General features: G+C 35.7%; 2 protein-coding genes and 1 long non-coding RNA gene across 5 annotated transcripts in view; 1 reads left to right on the top strand and 2 right to left on the bottom strand.

Annotated features, from left to right (window-relative positions):
* Window positions 1–56: 56 nt before the first annotated feature.
* Window positions 57–1,597, top strand: LOC143374710 (uncharacterized). The gene is made up of 2 exons (XR_013086732.1): window positions 57–1,075; window positions 1,171–1,597. It is a non-coding gene; the product is annotated as an uncharacterized LOC143374710 (long non-coding RNA).
* Window positions 1,598–1,680: 83 nt separating this feature from the next.
* On the bottom strand, window positions 1,681–6,494 carry Ago3 (Argonaute 3). The gene is made up of 11 exons (XM_076823000.1): window positions 6,177–6,494; window positions 5,112–5,279; window positions 4,813–5,011; window positions 4,436–4,749; window positions 4,099–4,360; window positions 3,660–4,013; window positions 3,319–3,569; window positions 3,101–3,251; window positions 2,819–3,019; window positions 2,561–2,752; window positions 1,681–2,484 (listed from the first exon to the last, which is right to left on the bottom strand). Exons 1-11 carry the CDS (start codon window positions 6,461–6,463, stop codon window positions 2,155–2,157), a joined length of 2,709 nt encoding a protein of 902 aa, XP_076679115.1. The 5' UTR covers window positions 6,464–6,494; the 3' UTR covers window positions 1,681–2,154.
* A 3,045-nt stretch (window positions 6,495–9,539) lies between these two features.
* For (cGMP-dependent protein kinase for) overlaps window positions 9,540–16,917 on the bottom strand; it is a 58,734-nt gene continuing 51,356 nt past the window's right edge. For all 3 annotated transcript variants that reach the window (XM_076823006.1, XM_076823008.1, XM_076823007.1), the window contains 8 exons: window positions 14,054–14,273; window positions 13,143–13,206; window positions 12,888–13,060; window positions 12,194–12,340; window positions 10,806–11,252; window positions 10,396–10,695; window positions 10,165–10,227; window positions 9,540–10,045 (listed from right to left, as the gene is read on the bottom strand). In XM_076823006.1, coding sequence (XP_076679121.1) covers window positions 9,880–10,045; window positions 10,165–10,227; window positions 10,396–10,695; window positions 10,806–11,252; window positions 12,194–12,340; window positions 12,888–13,060; window positions 13,143–13,206; window positions 14,054–14,273 — 1,580 coding nt within the window. In that variant the 3' untranslated portion in view covers window positions 9,540–9,879. The remainder of the gene's footprint in view (window positions 10,046–10,164; window positions 10,228–10,395; window positions 10,696–10,805; window positions 11,253–12,193; window positions 12,341–12,887; window positions 13,061–13,142; window positions 13,207–14,053; window positions 14,274–16,917) is intronic.

Here is a 16,917-nt window from a genome sequence, read left to right as displayed (position 1 = left end):
TAATGGGAATATAATATGAAGATTTTGAAAATGATATAGTTCCATTTGAGTCGTGAACAAATGATATGGAAAGAGTTTACCTTTGGTTTATAGTTTCAAAGTGATGTATGAAATATTTTATTTGTACATCTTGCGACGATAAAAATAAAGGTAAGATATACTGTGAATCCAATGTGATGTATGAAATATTAATTTAAAGAGTCAATTTTGTACTTGATACTGGAGAGTCAGGGAATGGGATACAAGAATTCTTATTAAATTGTTTGCTTCTGAAGATCGCATAAGTGTAAAGAAGCCAAATATTTTCAATATTAAAAGATAAAAAATGAAATATATCTTCTAAATTTTTAACTACTTGAACAAAACTATTTTATTTCTTGAATATTCATGTTACATTCAAAACATTTTATTTACACTCGCTTTCATTTCTACCATATGAAATAATCAACCTTATTGGTACAGTAACTTTATTGTCGCTGTCGTAAGATATTTCAAATATTGCAGCATCGAGAGCAAAATATTTCATTGGTACTTATGAAAGTATGCATGAAAATAAAAAATCTTTCTTCGATTACTCAAATAAAATTCATATTTTTGCAGCTACTTGTAACATTCAGCATACTATTTTATTTGCATTCGTTTTAGCATCCATTGTTTAGTAAAGTAATACTTTAAGCAATTCCAGTTTCAAGTTTTACCTAATTCTACCAATGTCTTAAATTGCAATTGACAATTTAAACTCTGTTATGTAATTCAGACGTTGTTTTATTTTCATGGTTAGAAAATATACATGTAGTGTGCTCTATCAGTGACGGTGTTACGTCTATGCACGCGTCGAACGACGTATGACGTAACAGCTATGAGAAGTATTAACGTAATTGAAAATACGCGCGGCGCTTAGATAGTGATACAATTTTCAACCATCGCGATTTTTGTTACGCCACTGCTTCCTTTAATGTCTCACACTGGCATAGGGCGTCGTAATATAGAGACGTGCGCTTGCACGACATATATGCGTGCTTTCAAGTCAAGGTGGACGACTATGGATACACGCATTTCGCTCGCGTCGTTCTGGGTATTGGATCCTCATCGGCAGGGTCGTTTGTAAACACATACGTAAGCACATAAATAAATTCCACCACACTAATCGATCGTACTAACTGTTTGTAGCGCGGTGGGGAGGAAGGGAATATTTGTAATTTTCAATAAAAAGTCACTCGTAACGTTATAAGACCCGACGAACCGAACGCAGGCGCAGTTAAATTTGCATGAAATCGGAGGACACAGTAGATTGGTGTTATTCGAGTAACTCCATTGGTCCTATTATAATATGCAAATTAAGGTAAAGTATGCATTTGATGAAGTCGCTGGAACATTGGATATTCATGCACAAGGTCCAGAGTTCGTACTCCTCAGAGCTTAAATATTTTTTTTCATTCATATGATACATAATGCGCGCTCACCGATTCGAGAATAAAGACACCAGTTTTGCGATCAATAACCGCGATAAATAATACAATAACGTGGCAAGCTACGCATACGCAAAGTAATTAAATGCAGTCATTGTATTTATAACAAAATATAAATCATTTATTTGTTGTACTAGAGAACAAAGAATTTATGTTAGTTTATCTAGGTGTCACGATGGGTTAAAAATTATACCTTGAAATACATTGCTGATTTGTTTATCGAAATAAAATATTTTGTTCACACCATATATCTATATTCCACGACTGGCTATATAAATTTAAAGAATACGCAGTCATAGATTGTAAGTAGTAAAATAACTGAAATTTCTTAGTCAATGGAACAGAATTTATGAAATAATTATTGCGAACCTATAAGTTAATACTGCACTGTGATTTGTGTTTATGCTACTATTACAGATTAATGGGAACTTAAATATTTATTTTCCTTACATCTACAAAATAGGCACCGATCCGCGCATGTTTTGTATCCTATTATTTTTTAAACACTGTAGAGAAATTGTGAATACTGAGAATATATGTACAAATGTTACAGAGATCTATTTAAAAAAAAGAAGAATACAGTAACCATCTATCTTGTTCTGTGTTTTCGGCATCTTTGATTTGTACTGAACTATATAAGTCAACAATTCTCTAACATGTTAAGTCAGTCTTATATAAACATGATTTATAAGTAATATAATGTATCGGAGAGTAACTGATGTGGCTCCAACTGTATATTTTGTCCAACAAGGGAAACGAGCTTGTGCGCATACTGGCAAGGAGCGGGAACTTTTATAGTACCGGGCCAATTATAGTACAAGTGGCAAAGTTTGTACGTTAATCGTTGTATATGCTCAGGCTTCATATTCTTACTGTCATACACAACAATGTAGTGTGTTGGCGACACTGTGCCTTGTCGTATGTTCTGGGACACTAAATAGAAATCATAGAGGCTCGATTTCGTTATATAGGAATCCACAATTGTTCCTGGCGGAGGATTCTCTAGGCCCGACGACTAAAATGTATATAAATAATTTGCACGATTAAGCAGCCCGATTTGTCAATAGCCGATTTCTTATTTCATAACTTACAGATTTCGCAAATAATCGCGTATTAATCCGTTTCTGAACTATCACAACGGTTAATGTTGGCTGATAACTTGGCTCTATGTTTTTGAATGTTGCTAGCAACTGTTTCACTTCATATTTAGCGACAGTTTCGACTTGACCGTCGCCAACGCCATCCCGAAATACGATAATGCGATCCGGGTAACGTTTGTTATACTGTAACGCAAAAACAATAATAATTAGAACGTGAATGCACATATTATGAAATAAATCACTAGTTACCTTAGAGTAAGCTTTTATTGCTGAGATCATGCAGATTTGTAGCATGTCTACTAGTTCTTGGTGCCGACCTTGTAGACAAATTTTACTGTGCCAAATTGTTAGCATTCTATCCAAACTCGCTACGAACCCTGCAACGCTTCCCTTTGATGCTTGGTCAATTCCGGCATGATACACGTCTATTCCACATATCATACAATTTTCCTAGACAATGGAATGTAGTAATTAGACCCTTATTTCTTTAGATTTAACAGAGAAGAGAGGTTATGAATGTTTATTTCATACCATCGGTATGTTCAATGCCCAGAGTGCTCCACCTAATTTGCAGTTAATTTGCAAGGCAATTTTCTCTGTTATACTTTTCAATTTATCACCACGAGAAATAGTTCTGGACATGATGACTTGAGAGGGTACAGGCATTTCTACACAGCAAACTCTAAGTAATGGATAAAATTGTTATCACGTGACATACTAATGTTAAAGTGTGCAAAATAATGCTCTACCTCTTCACTGCAGAGTATCTGTCTGTTCGATTAGTGGGAAATATAATGACCATTAAGTTAACGTTGGGTCGAATATTATTACGCAATTGTTGGACGTATGTTTCGATTCGGTCGTCTCTTAGACAAATCATCTGTGGCTCCCTGACACACATACCCATAACTTTTGAAACGTTTTTGAACATACCAGCAAACTCTTGGCTACATCTTGCATCTTTTTGGCAATACAGGATGTACCAGTGATATAATTCCGGCTAAAAATGTGATTACATTATTGATAATTCTGCTGTTGTTATCAAGTACGCGTTCTTCATCGATGGTTGGCGTATGAGCCTAAAACTTACAGTTCGTAACATAATGTTTTTACAAGTAGCAGAGCTCCAGTCCGCAGGTCTCTGAGGTTGAAGTTGGAAGCTTTTATTGTTTCCGAAGTATATTTTCTCGGGTTCGAGGACTCTTCCTGAAAAGTCAGCTAACTCCATTTCTAATTGTAAACCCCACTCAGCTAATATATCACGCGAAATTTCGTTCTTTTGTATTTCGTGTACAAAATGTCGAAATACATCACGACGAGCATTAGGGGACATTTTAGTCACTACATCAAGGTCCTTCATTACTCGAAAGTCTGAACGTATGCTATCAGTCAGACTTGCTATATAACATAACTCAGGTACCAATAGTATCATTTGTTCTTGTGTCTATATCCAAAATTTTAATAGTGAAAATGATTAATACTTAAATTCCATATTTATGTAGCTCCGGGAACAGTTAAAAGTTACTCACTCCTCCTTGAGGCAATTTGGTTTTAGAACAATGAACTAAAAGCGGCTGTTTTATATCTTTTATAGTTAAGTTCCAATGTTGCTTGTAATAATTTATTAAAGATATCTTCTCCTCTCCTTTCTCAAATTCGAATGTTGGATTTTTATCCCATGCAATATCATCGACACGATAAGTTTTATTATTGTATCTTGTGAACACAGATATACCGATTACTTCCTTCGTAGCCAGGTCTTTAAAATTTGGTCTGTTTCCAAAGTTCATCCTACATCATAGTATTTTCGGATTACATTAGGTTCATTTTGTAACGTTAAATGTTTAGCGGATTTAGTAGCCTTACATTATATCACGTACTGTTTCTGTACGCATCACACGGTGTTTCGCATCTATGCATAACATTAAGCCCCCTTCGTACTCGTTGATAGCTGTAACATAACCCGGCCACACCTCTAACTTGTGTTGCGGCACAGCATGTATGCCTTTCGGGTTAAAACTGTGTTGGCCAATGCGAACTAAGCTCAGAGCTCGCATAACACGTTTGAGTAAAACATTGAAGAAGGTAATGTTGTCACTCATGCTTTGCCGTTTTTTATAAATCAGTGTCAATGTTACTGTCGACCCATCCATGGGATGGACAGATTGAAAAATAGTAGTCTACAAATTATACGCAACGGACATTATATATTTACTGGCTGCCTAATGATCATTTTTACTTACATCCTGCTGTAATTTCTGAGGTAAAAAGAGCGTGACTCCGTCGAACACTTTTGTTCGCCCAATTGTTTGTAAATGTTGATTAAGAAGTTTGTTACGAAACGGTCTTGAATCTATGTCTGGATTAAATTTGACCTCATAATTAAACAATCCTTTCCCAGGATCTAGTTTGAGCTTTATGTAATTGGCATTTAACGCAATCCTAAAAGTACATTACCATTTTGTAATCTGTTCTATTAACTTTCTGAGACAATCTTGCAAAAGTTGATGCTGCGATGTTACATGCAAATATTAACACTTACGGCTTTCCACCGGTGCCCTGATGGGAGATTGGTAGAGGAGTCGGGTATGATACTTCCGATGTACTCGCAGTATCTGCTATTGTGAGATCAGATAATTTACCTAGGACTCCAGTATCATTGCCAGATGGTCTAAGAGTGGGTGGTGGTCCAGTAGGCTGTTCAACTGAACTATAAAGGCATACATTTTTATTGTTCAATCGAATAAAATGAGTTTTTTCCAAATAAACAATTTTACATTGGCAAAAGGATTTCTATCTAAACTAGTACATTTAGGGTAAGCTTGCACTATAGAGTTGATCTTTATAAAGAGACTGTAGAACATTGAAGATTTCTAGTCAGTCAAATTAATGATTTTAAACTTACAAATCTTTTTCTCATTCAAATATTAAATTGAAAAGTGTGAAATTTCATTATATAGCCAGCAAAATGACATAAAATATATTATATGCAATTAGATTTTAAAATATCAAATAATCCTTACTAATATACGTATATATAAGGGTGAAATGTTGTCTGTTTGTTTGTCTTTCTTTCACGCCTAAACAGCTGAACGGATTTCAATGAAATTTTGAATTAGATTATATGTTTTTTTTGTTTTGGAAACATCATAAATAATTCCCGGGTGAAAGCAGGTAACGGGTCAGCTAGTAAAAAATAAATGCATTTGATCTATATCGTCGTTAAAATGTTTACTTAGACGTAACTTAAGTATCAACAATAAGGAATGTGGTATTTGGAGTAATCAGGATTTCTTTTCTTTGCTAATGGGATACGATTTAATTTGTATTTTAAAACTAGCAAAATACCTGTGCTTACCTACGGTAAAAAGTAGACTTTCCATCTTCATTTAATTTAACATTTAATTTTGAAAGTAAGCATAGCGCTTCCTGCGCTTAAATTTTGGAATTATTCTATAGCCCATAGCAGTCCCATTAAAACAAATATTCTGCTGATATACAGTTCATTAAAATCGGTTCAGTAGTTTTTGAGTTTTGCGCATTTAACCAGACATACATATATACCTAGCATGAACATTTTTATATAATGGTATAGATAGATACATACCTAGCAGCTTTAACACGGCTAATTAGTGACGCTCTACCTTGGCCAATTACTTGTACTGGTACTGGTCTAGGACTTGGTGCTTCATATTTCTTTGTTTTGATTAGATCTAATAGGTTTGCTCTCCCTCGCCCGATGGTAAGGGGACTGACCTCAGTTTTAGGCATAGTACTGGCCACTGGTACAGGTTGAACTGCAGCTGCAGCATCAGCTTTCTCTTTTTCTCTTATCATTTTTAAAAGAATTCCTCCCCTCCCCATGCTCATCGGTTTTTCTTTATCACCTTCCATGTTTCCCTATACAATACGAATGAATGAGTATTTATCTATTGTTTTGGAGATCAACGTCAGATACAAAAAGGTAATTCGTAAAAACATTATTTCCTTTTATAATACACATAACCAAAGGCAATGAACAGGGGCCGATCTAGCTCTTACACCGCTCTGGGCAAAAACGATTTTTGCCACCCTTTTTATTTAATTATAAATAATTATTTTGCCATATAATTTTTGCGAGTGAAATTTTTTGTACGTATTTCTTGAATAACAAAAGCCTTTTGTAAAGATCTTTAATATAGGCACGTTTTCCTAGCATAATAGTAATTATGTGGATGATTTAAAAACAATTTATACCTACTTCTTAACCACTTTTTCAAACTTTAATTTTCTCTTTCTACCAAACTTGCCGCTGTAGGCTGTTCATACCAATCAGATAACAAAAGTACAGACATGAATAGAAAACTCTGTAAGTTAGAAATGTAAATAAAGAACATAATATTATTAACAGAAGAGATCATTAAACAAAGGTTTTGATCTTGAAATACATACAAAGATTTCTATTAAATATTATAAATAGAAGAAAACACAAAATAATAATATAACATTACGTAAATATAGCAAATTACTATATAAAAGATATTTCAATGGTGTTTTTTTTTTCACATAAAAAGACAGTTAACGCAAGTTACTAAAAAAGACTTGGAGGTCAAGGACCACGGAACTAAATAAATTTGTTTACAAGAGCCATTTTTTTGGCATGCCACTGTGTTGCCTTTTTACTAATTTCATTTTTACTACTATTTGTATGTTTTGCGGAATGCAAGCGTACACGCTTAATTTTTCGCGTTTCTATACTGGCATTAATAAAAGGGTAAAAAATGAGGAAAAAGAAGAATAATATGTATAATGTATACAAAATGCGGGAGACGAGGCACGTGTTATAAACGCACTATTTATAATAAATTACTTTCGAAACAAGTACATCCTATTAATCGTGAATAAGTGAAAAAGTACATGTGTATTACTGTTGACATTGCAAACAGTATTTATCAAAATTGTCCCGCAGACAAAATTATTTTATTTAGTAGCAACTGTATGTATTAATAAAGGTTATCTTTCCGCATAAAAACATATGGACCCATTGTATCATGTACTTATTTTGTTGGTCCACCGGTAAAGTTACCTCTACAATCCTATTTTTTCATTGTAAATAAATATTTTTAATGAATCTCTAAGATATTTATAAAATCTTTTTTACGAACTTTTTATGACACCGGGTTTAAAAAAATTAGTTAATACTTTGCTTACCTCTTACTCCACTATCTCTTTGCGAAGCAAAATCTATGTACAAACTACGTGAAGCAAGCTTCGCATGTGCAAATACACGTGAAAACGCGTTAAAAACTTTCGGAATGCTGACGCTCTACCATGCACACAAGCGAGGCGATCCTTTTTACTGCCTATATACTGGCACAGCCCGCTACTTGCCGCCACTTTTCGTATCGCGTTACAAGTGACTGCTCAACAGTGCATAATCAGCTGGAATTAAATATATATCTTAGCGCATTCAAGTAAATTAAATTATATATTATCAGAGCAATTGAAATGTCTAATTAATAATTATTTATTTATGCTAACAATAGAGTATTTCCGTTAATGTATTAAAAGTAAAAGATATTTTTGTCATAATTTAGACAATTTTTTAAGCAAATATTTTCGTTTATTTTAATATTATTAAATAAAAGAAAGAATCAGAATTTAAGAAGTAGAAATTATAAAGGCGGACCCGCAAGAGAATTCTCAATCGTTTCGCCAAATACAGAATATTTCAGAACGCACGGGAATTTCCTAGGAACATTTTACGATCACGCCGACGAAATTCAATATGGCGACTATTTAGGTTTGAAATGTCAGTGATTCAAAGTGCTCTGTAATTTTTTATTATGAAATACTTGTGTAAAATTAGGAAATAGCTGCCATTAATCTGCAATAAATATGTAAGTAAAAATTTATTTAAAATTAGTTTATATTGGAGTGTAATGTGTACTTAAAGTGAAATCAACGATTAATCGTAGTTAACGAAGTGAGCTTAGATTGTGGCATTGGAATGCTCATTGTTACAATACGTTTGCCGCGTACTTTTACAAAAATGTAGTTTTCTTCTTTTAGTAAACCTTTTATTAAGAAAACATTGCAATTGTTAAATATTTCCATGACAAAAGTATTTTAATGCAAATTAGAAAGAATTTTTTTAATTTATTTATTAATAGAATAGTATTATAAAATAGTATTGTAATAGTATTATATAGAAATATAATATAATAGAATCATACTGAATTCTTTTGTATTACACTCTTAATTAGAATTAAGAAATTTTAAATGTGGTGGTTGTTCAGTTATTTAAGTATAGAAAGTACTTGTTAAACGTATTCGATTTCAAATTCATAAACAAAAAATTACGTACATCTATTATACATCTGAAATTATTCATCTGGAAGTATAATCTGTACTGGATAGGGTTACTGCAATACGACTGTAATTAATTAGCATTAATAAAACTTTATTTAATATCCATATACATTGGGCTTTAAGTGTGTGTGTGTGTGTGTGTATGTGTATATATATATATATATATATATATATATATATATATTTATATATTTATAATCAATTATTTACAGGGGTCATTTTGTCGTATAATTAATTAAAATAGGATTATTACAATAAACTATAAATTCAATCAAACAACAATAAATCGGACACGAATGATCCGACGTGGTCTGTTCCGCAAAATTGTGTGCACACTTTTCACGAGTCTGATGGCAAGAAGTCTCTTCCGATTGAGTTTGACTACATTTCTGTGCACGTTCAGCGCGGAGATGCTCTACACACATGTCGCATTTGACTTTACCTTTGTTAGGTATGGCACTTGACGCATTCATGCACGTCTAACGACGATCCGTTCGATTAAAATGTCACAGAGCACGAGCTCGCGCGTCTAAAAGAATTTCTCTAAATCCAATACGTGGCTGGCCCACGTTTGCACGTCACTTCCCTGACACCTTGACAATTCATGTTCCCATTTAGGTAGTACGATAGGAAAACGATCTATTTGCTGCTGGCGTATAGATTTCATCCAGAACACTGTGCAACAGAATTCAGAGGGTCTCGGAAGCATAATCTGTCGATGGCCTAATTTTCTATCACAGGCCAGTTTCCTTAGATGGTACTACAGTTAGGACGATCAAAATTATTCCCAAGTGATTGCCTACGCATCGCGCGGCGTTCCCTTGCAGAATAAACACAGGCGTTGATAGCCATGCTCTTACCAGTAATCATTTGACTATCTCGCGATTCTTAGAATACGAACCGAATTTCTGCGACGTTCTTTTGGAAATAATGAGCTCTTTAAACATATGATATGATTGTTAGAAGTCGTTATCCCAGCCAGACACATCGTCGGGTGGTGGTGCGTCTGAATCCGGTGGATATTCATCGAAGTTCGTGGTATCTGTGGCATTTTGGACACGTGGCATGATTGGAGGCTCAAGGGTCCTTGCTCTTAGGCCCTCCCAGTTAAAACCATCGAACCATCTATATGGTGAAGAAAAATAATTGTTAACAGTTGATTTTCCGCTTTAAAAAATAATAGAATAAACGCAGGGTGATTCACGAATTTTGTGGATAAATAATGAAACGCTGTATGTACTTACTTGTGTTTCTGTATTTCGCTAATGCCACCTTTTTGGTAACCAAGGCGCTCTGCTGGATTGTCCCTACGAACAAATTAATTAATGTTCAGCATTTCTATTTGTAACAGTTTATAGTGGGTGACTTATTGTAAAATAAATTCTGTTTTTCTTTTTTTTACTCGGAATTTCTATCCCAATGTTAGAATCATTTTTGAAAAAATAAGTCACCCAGTGTTTTTTCTAAATCGTTACCTGCAAAGCTTTTTAATTAATGCAGTCGCATTTCGCGTAATCGATCTCGGGAACTCTATGGCGTCGATTCCTTTCAAAATAATATTGTAAGTTTTCATTGGATCGCCACCAGTGAACGGCGGTGTGCCCGTAAGAAGTTCGAACATAAGAACACCAAGAGACCAATAATCGGCGCTGATATCGTGCCCTTTATTTAAAATAACTTCTGGCGCTACGTATTCTGGGGTGCCGCAGAAGGTCCACGTTTTCCTTCCGTGATCCAAACGTTTGGCGAAGCCAAAATCGACGAGCTTAACGTATCTGCAAATTAAAAGAAAATAATTAGAGTTCATCTATATTGTTTATAAATTCATTATTTCGTGATATTCCAAATTTTACAAGACAACGATTCTTCTTAAAAGTGATCTTACCCTTGGCTGTCTAATAGAAGGTTCTCTGGTTTGAGATCCCTGTAAATGATGTTTCGAGAATGAAGGTAATCGAATGCTTCCACCACGCAGGCGGTGTAAAATCGTGTGGTGCTATCGTCGAAATGTCCTGTATCCCTCAGCACTGTCCAGAGTTCGCCACCTAGGCAGGCTTCCATCAGCATGTAAAGGTATTTCCTATCCTTGAAGGTCTTGAACAGCTTGACGATGAAATCGCAATCAGCCTCCCCCATTATTCTCTTCTCGGACATGATGTGCTGTTGCTGTCGGGTCTCGACGATCTGAGCTTTCTTCATCTGCTTCAGAGCGAAGGATCTCGTGCTGTCGCCGGCTATTTGAACTAACTCGACTCTTCCGAAACCGCCCACGCCTAGGGTGGCCAGTGGCCGAAGATCTTGCAGCCTTAAATCTCTGAATTCCTCGTTCAACCTGCGTTAAAACATTGCAATGTCGATGAGTTTTTATTCGCTCTATACCTTTCAAAAAATGGCCAGAATTTTCAGTGATCTTCCAATTTCTTTTTATTCGAGCGTAGCTCGTACAAAAATCAATATTAAGTTGTTGCGAAGGTTTGCGAATTTACTATGAAATAGAAATTTCTGAAGCAAGCTAGGTCTCAAGTAGCCTACAACTTTGTGCCCTTTTGTACACTATCGCACGTATGACCGTAGACATCAAATACTAGTCAGATCTTCGTTCAGTCGTTTTTACCTTCACAATTAAATTATTAAACTATTAATTTGTAGAAAAATTATATTAACTTGGTTTGAGAAATTAGCACTCGGGTAGCACTTTCTGTTATCAATAAGAAATTAAACGAATTGGAATACATATATCGACCTCAGGGAAGGTGCCATTTTTTTATAATCTTGTTTGATAGTACATCTGATATTGAAAGAAAGGTATTGGAAAAAGGGCCGATGAAGTGTTACCATAAAATGCTTTCCTCTGCGTTTGTGCCGTATCATAGTGATCCGCAACAACTTAACGATCTTTCAAAGACGTTTCCTTTCTTCCTTCATTCGCCCGAACGTGCAAACTCACGGTGTACCGTGAGACGCGGTATTTAATGTAAATTGCTCGGTCGTCACGGGAAAAAGCGAAACGTTAACTTAATTGCTGAATCATTACCACGGTGTATACCGTAACGCGTAACTTACTCTGAGATGACGTGCGCTATTTTCCCATCCTAGTGGCAAGCGTGAAACATAACACACACGTATAGAGGAAGGAATTTAACAAACAGCCCATGAGTGATCACGGACCGTGTATAATTATCGTTGATGAGTGTTAACGTTGTTATTAGTAAACGACGCTGTTAGCAGCCGCGATTAAAATTACGATGCCGTTGATTGAAGCAAGACGCTCACCTTCTGTCCTCGAGCAGCTCGTCTTTGTACCGCGTACGAATTTCGTCCAGGGAGGAAATCAGTTGATTGAACGTTTCACGGTCTATCACCAAGCAGCTCACTCCTTCTGGGTCGTCCGCGATGATGTTGGCTGTCCTGAGGTCGTCTCTGTTGGAAGTTTTAAGTATTCTTCAGCCTTTAGTGTTAATGCCACTTAGGTAGTTCAGTATTTATTCCATTAACGCGGTGCGTAATACGTGGGACATTTATTATAAGTGAAACTTCCATTGAATAGAGGAACGTATTTTTCAATTCGATGTTGAAACGAAGTAGGGGGAAAAGCTGTATTTATGAAAATTTTTACATTTCAAGTTTGACAAGTCTCTATAATTAAATGTTATAGCAGTGATTTCCAACCTGTGGGTCGCGAAGTGTTTCCTAGGGAGTCGTCACGGTTTTTTTTTTAAATATTAAGTTAGAGAATTATGTTCTGAAACACCTATTTTTAATGTGTTTTCTTTACCTTGTATGGGGGGTGGATGGTCACAGGTTATTTGAATATTATAAAAGGGGTTCGCGACTCAAAAAAGGTTAGGAGGCTTTCTTTTTCATTTTTCCACTTTACTATCACAGCGATTATATAATCGTTATAAGAAATATTTTAAATTACGAAAGGGGCTTTATTTGTATTCATGTTAATTGTTGAAAAACTTACCCTTGGAGGGCTTTTTCTCCGAAGAAATCACCCTTGCCCAACGTCCTGATGTACTTGTCTTCTGGAGTGTCTGGCTGTTTTATCGTCACGCGTACTTGTCCTCTGCTTATTATGAAAAATGTGTCTCCCCTTGCTCCTTGCCTGATTATGTAGTCCCCGTTGTTGTAAAAAGTCTACACGAAAAAACCCATGTAATTAACATAAAGCATTCATAGACTCTTAAAAACAATAAAATCATCGAACTATTGACTTTACCTCTTCCAAAACGTCTGAAATTTTTATCAAAGTCTCCTCTGGCAAATTTTTGAAAATAGGAACGCTGAAACAAAAAGAATGGTGTTGCACGTTATCGACTGCAAACCAGTAATTTACATAGCATTATAATTGTACATGAAGTGCAAGTTTAAAGAACAACTTTATGGAATTTTATTTATAACGAAATACATAATATATTCGTGATGTAGAATGTTTTTGAAAACATAAGACGATAAAGATAGAAAAACTCGTTTATCGATACCTATTATTAATTTCGCCTGTAACTAATGGCACTCGCTGCCACCATGCTTCACAAAAAAGGGTATGAGAAAATAAGAGCTTTGTAACAAGAACTCGTTCAAGCCATTCATCTTGCCTAGTATTTACACAGATGGCTTGCTCAACACGGGCTCCCTAACCATCAGTTTAACCGTTGGTTTATTGTTTTGGTCGTAGACTATTTCACAGTCGATACTTGCTATTACGTTGTAATCAACTTTTCTTTGATTAATTCGTTGAGTGTCATGAAATTAATATTGCATTCCAATTTTCATATTTAATCTGTAGTTTAAGTAGCATATTATGTTCAAATAACTTTTCGAGCAATGGTTTAAAGAGGCTTTGAAATAACTTGTGACTATTTCTAGGAACTCCTATAACGTCGATTTCAATTTAATAACCCAAAGGTGGAATGTTATACTAATTTACTACTATCTAATATTTTCTTAATGGAAGTCAAGCTTTAATAAAACGTTCTACATAGAGATCCTCAGCAATCTAGACGAGTACCTAGTTACGAGATGCCCAATTAGCGATTCACTGTAACTAATATAACTAGTTTTACAACCGAGTTTTTATCGCAAATGCCAGTTATAAAAATCGAAACAGGTATTCGGTGGAAATGGTTTTACCTCTTTAAGAAATCCGTGTACTCGGCCTGCCTCGAGAGGCCTGTCCTCATCATAATGGTTTGGAAGCACTGCCGGTTGATGGCCCATAGCTGGCAGTCGGTGGCCGCTGTTATCGTTGCTGTTCTCTTACAGTTGTAAAGAATTGCCAGCTCTCCTAGCACCTTCCCCGGTGCCAGAGTACTTAGATACTTGCCGTCGCGCGACACCTCCACTTTACCCTCTGCAAAATCAATTTCATATTTCCTATCAGAAATGAATATACATGTTCTGATGGAGATTTGAAAGCTGTATAAACCCCAGTTAAAGTTGAATTTATTTAATTAACAAACAAAAGTTTTTTGGGGCCGACAAAGGAGTTACCGTTTTTGGTAACTGCTTAGGCCATCCTAAAAGCAAAAGGTGGTAACTTTTTTGTTCGTTACTGTATATAGCATTTCGGTCGAAATGAGGGTAGTAAAAGTCGTAAAACTGTTAGGAGGAGTAAGGAATTCAATGGTATTCAAGAGGCTTCTGCGTTCCCATAGTTATATAGTTACGCAGATTTACGACCGCGAATGTAGACAATATCGGTGTGGCAAAAAAGTGAGCGGATCGGAACCGTTTGTTCGCCGTTTGGAGCGAGGATGTCCATTTTCCCCTTCTACCTTTATCGATAATGTCGACTCGAGGATCCTTTTCCGAAATCACGTTTCGAGTGATGGAAGGTCAGTCTCTCTGTAAACGTTCGAGCGTTAAGACGTGCTCGCGTTTCGCTGCCCCCGTACAGCTACAGTCTAGCCCTTCTCCTATCTCTTAAACTTTTCATTTTGGTTACGTGAATCGCGATAATGATAGAGTACAGTGCAAATTTGGGTGGAGGGGGTTGAAAAATAAGAGCAGAATTCTTGTGAACATAGATTTTGTACAAACTATTTTTTTCTGATATCCGTAAACGTTAATTTATTGTTAGAATCGTGGAGTTCGTAAATTGACTTAGAGCCGTGATAGTCAATTTTTTTTTATATTTTTGTTTTATTGTTTCGGTATTTGGATCACTGCCGATTTGTGAACTACTTTTTTGCTGGATTTGTTGAAAAAGACACGTAAGCATTTATTTAATGGGAATTTTGCGATACTGTACTTTATATTCTTTTTGGGAATTGCAATTAAGATAAGAATCTGTTAATTTCATTGCAGAAGTAGTGTTATACAGGGTATTCGGCAACGGATAGTACTTTTGCGGAATAATCTGTCAGCAGTGTTTCTCCATTAATATTCTATTTTATATATTATTCCGCGATTCCACGCAAGTGGGTTAAGTAGATTATAGACATTAATTCTTGAGAAACTTTCGTAAGAAAATGATAGTATCGTTCGCACGAAATCGATAGTTTTTTTACACACCCAGGAAACTTGCAGATCATGTTTACACACGTCAGAAGTATATTTTTTCGTTACACAACCGAGTTACAGGCCGAACGACTTGCAAAGTCGAAAGACCACTGACATTTCGACGATGACCAACTAGGTCGACGAGGTTGGTTCGTTTGTATTTAAAATAGTAAATATTTTAATTGCTATGTGACATTTATGCGTGACAGTCGTCCCGAAGGTCTTGCTCTACGAGAGCAGCAATTTTTTTAAAATATGTTCATTAATATTTAATTTCTATTTTCCGTTTTGGCGAATACACGGGGATATGTTTTCAGTATTGGAAATATTTATCACTCGAATATTTAAGATATTATCACTCACGTGACTGATGTTCTCATATTTAAAGTTTGAGTTTATATGAAAAATGTTTAGTTCAAGGGGTGGGAGGCAACATCAGTAAGTTGGTAGCAGTAGAGGTTAAGACGTTTACATCACCTCATGCTGCAAGAACTACCCTCTTATGGTGGCCAAGAATTTTTTTAGTACACCAATGTGTACATGTGGACCGGATGCAATGAACGTATCCAGTTATCTCAGACCCAATCCCTTGCGCACAATGGGCCTATTCATGAAACGCATCCGGTACCTGTGCAGTTTTCTGTTCGCTTACCGTTAACACTCGCATTGTACTTGATTTCGCCCACGTTTTTGTTCTTTTGATTAAGCTATTTATATTATTGTTACGTGCAATAAGCAGATCTCGAGTTACACCGACCCAGAATGAGGCGCAGAGTAAGAGTATTTTTCTATAAACCCAAAATTCTCTCTTTTGGGTCCATAAACATGTTGACTAGAAATTGTTGTTTATATTAATTATTGAATATTTCGTAAACTATTGAGCGTCTACGCGAAAAGCCAACTATGCATGAAATATTTTCGGGTCCCCTATATACTCGACAAAGTTTGATTAAAATCGGTGCATGAGACTTTAAATTGTCCATTCCTTTGTACATCCAATGGCACCCTGTTTTCATTAAGTTTGGAGATAAAATAGTGGTAGTCAAACTTCCCGTTCTTTTAAATCAATAAGAAAGAATCATTACTTTTTTTTAACCAGCTACTGTCAGCAGAAGTTACAGGCTGCAAACGTAATTTTCACCGTGGCTTTCTATGTCACGAGGATCCATACACGACGTAGAAAGTGCAGCGAGAGTGCATCGTGGAGAATCTAAGAATCGATTAACGAACTGCACGCTGTCACGTCGTAATTCCCAGAAACGATATTCCTTCGTGACAGTGCCCCCGCTGCAAATGAATCGGTTGCATGTAGCGCGTTACATGAACGATGTCTCTTTTCCTGGAACGATGTAAGCAACCGCAGAAATAGCGCCTATGCCGGGACGATAACTGTTAAATGAGACCGATTAGTTTATGATGCTTGCTATAAATACAGGCCACCAGATAAATTTCATTTCATTTAGTAGTATAAATTAATTATTCTTGCAAAAATG

Source organism: Andrena cerasifolii, chromosome 11 (assembly GCF_050908995.1).
Source record: "Andrena cerasifolii isolate SP2316 chromosome 11, iyAndCera1_principal, whole genome shotgun sequence".
NCBI classification, from domain to species: Eukaryota; Metazoa; Arthropoda; class Insecta; order Hymenoptera; family Andrenidae; genus Andrena; species Andrena cerasifolii.
Note: the sequence above shows the minus strand (reverse complement) of the source record. Positions and strands in the feature narration are given on the sequence as shown.

What these genes read in the sequence shown, in the direction of transcription:
- Ago3 (XM_076823000.1), bottom strand. Translation starts at nt 6,463, where the DNA reads ATGGAAGGTGATAAAGAAAAACCGATGAGCATGGGGAGGGGAGGAATT. An exon ending in CAGGGCACCGGTGGAAAGCC is followed by an intron (nt 5,012 to 5,111) that starts GTAAGTGTTAAT and finishes ATGTACTTTTAG; the next exon opens with GATTGCGTTAAATGCCAATT. An exon ending in GGGCATTGAACATACCGATG is followed by an intron (nt 3,020 to 3,100) that starts GTATGAAATAAA and finishes TCCATTGTCTAG; the next exon opens with GAAAATTGTATGATATGTGG.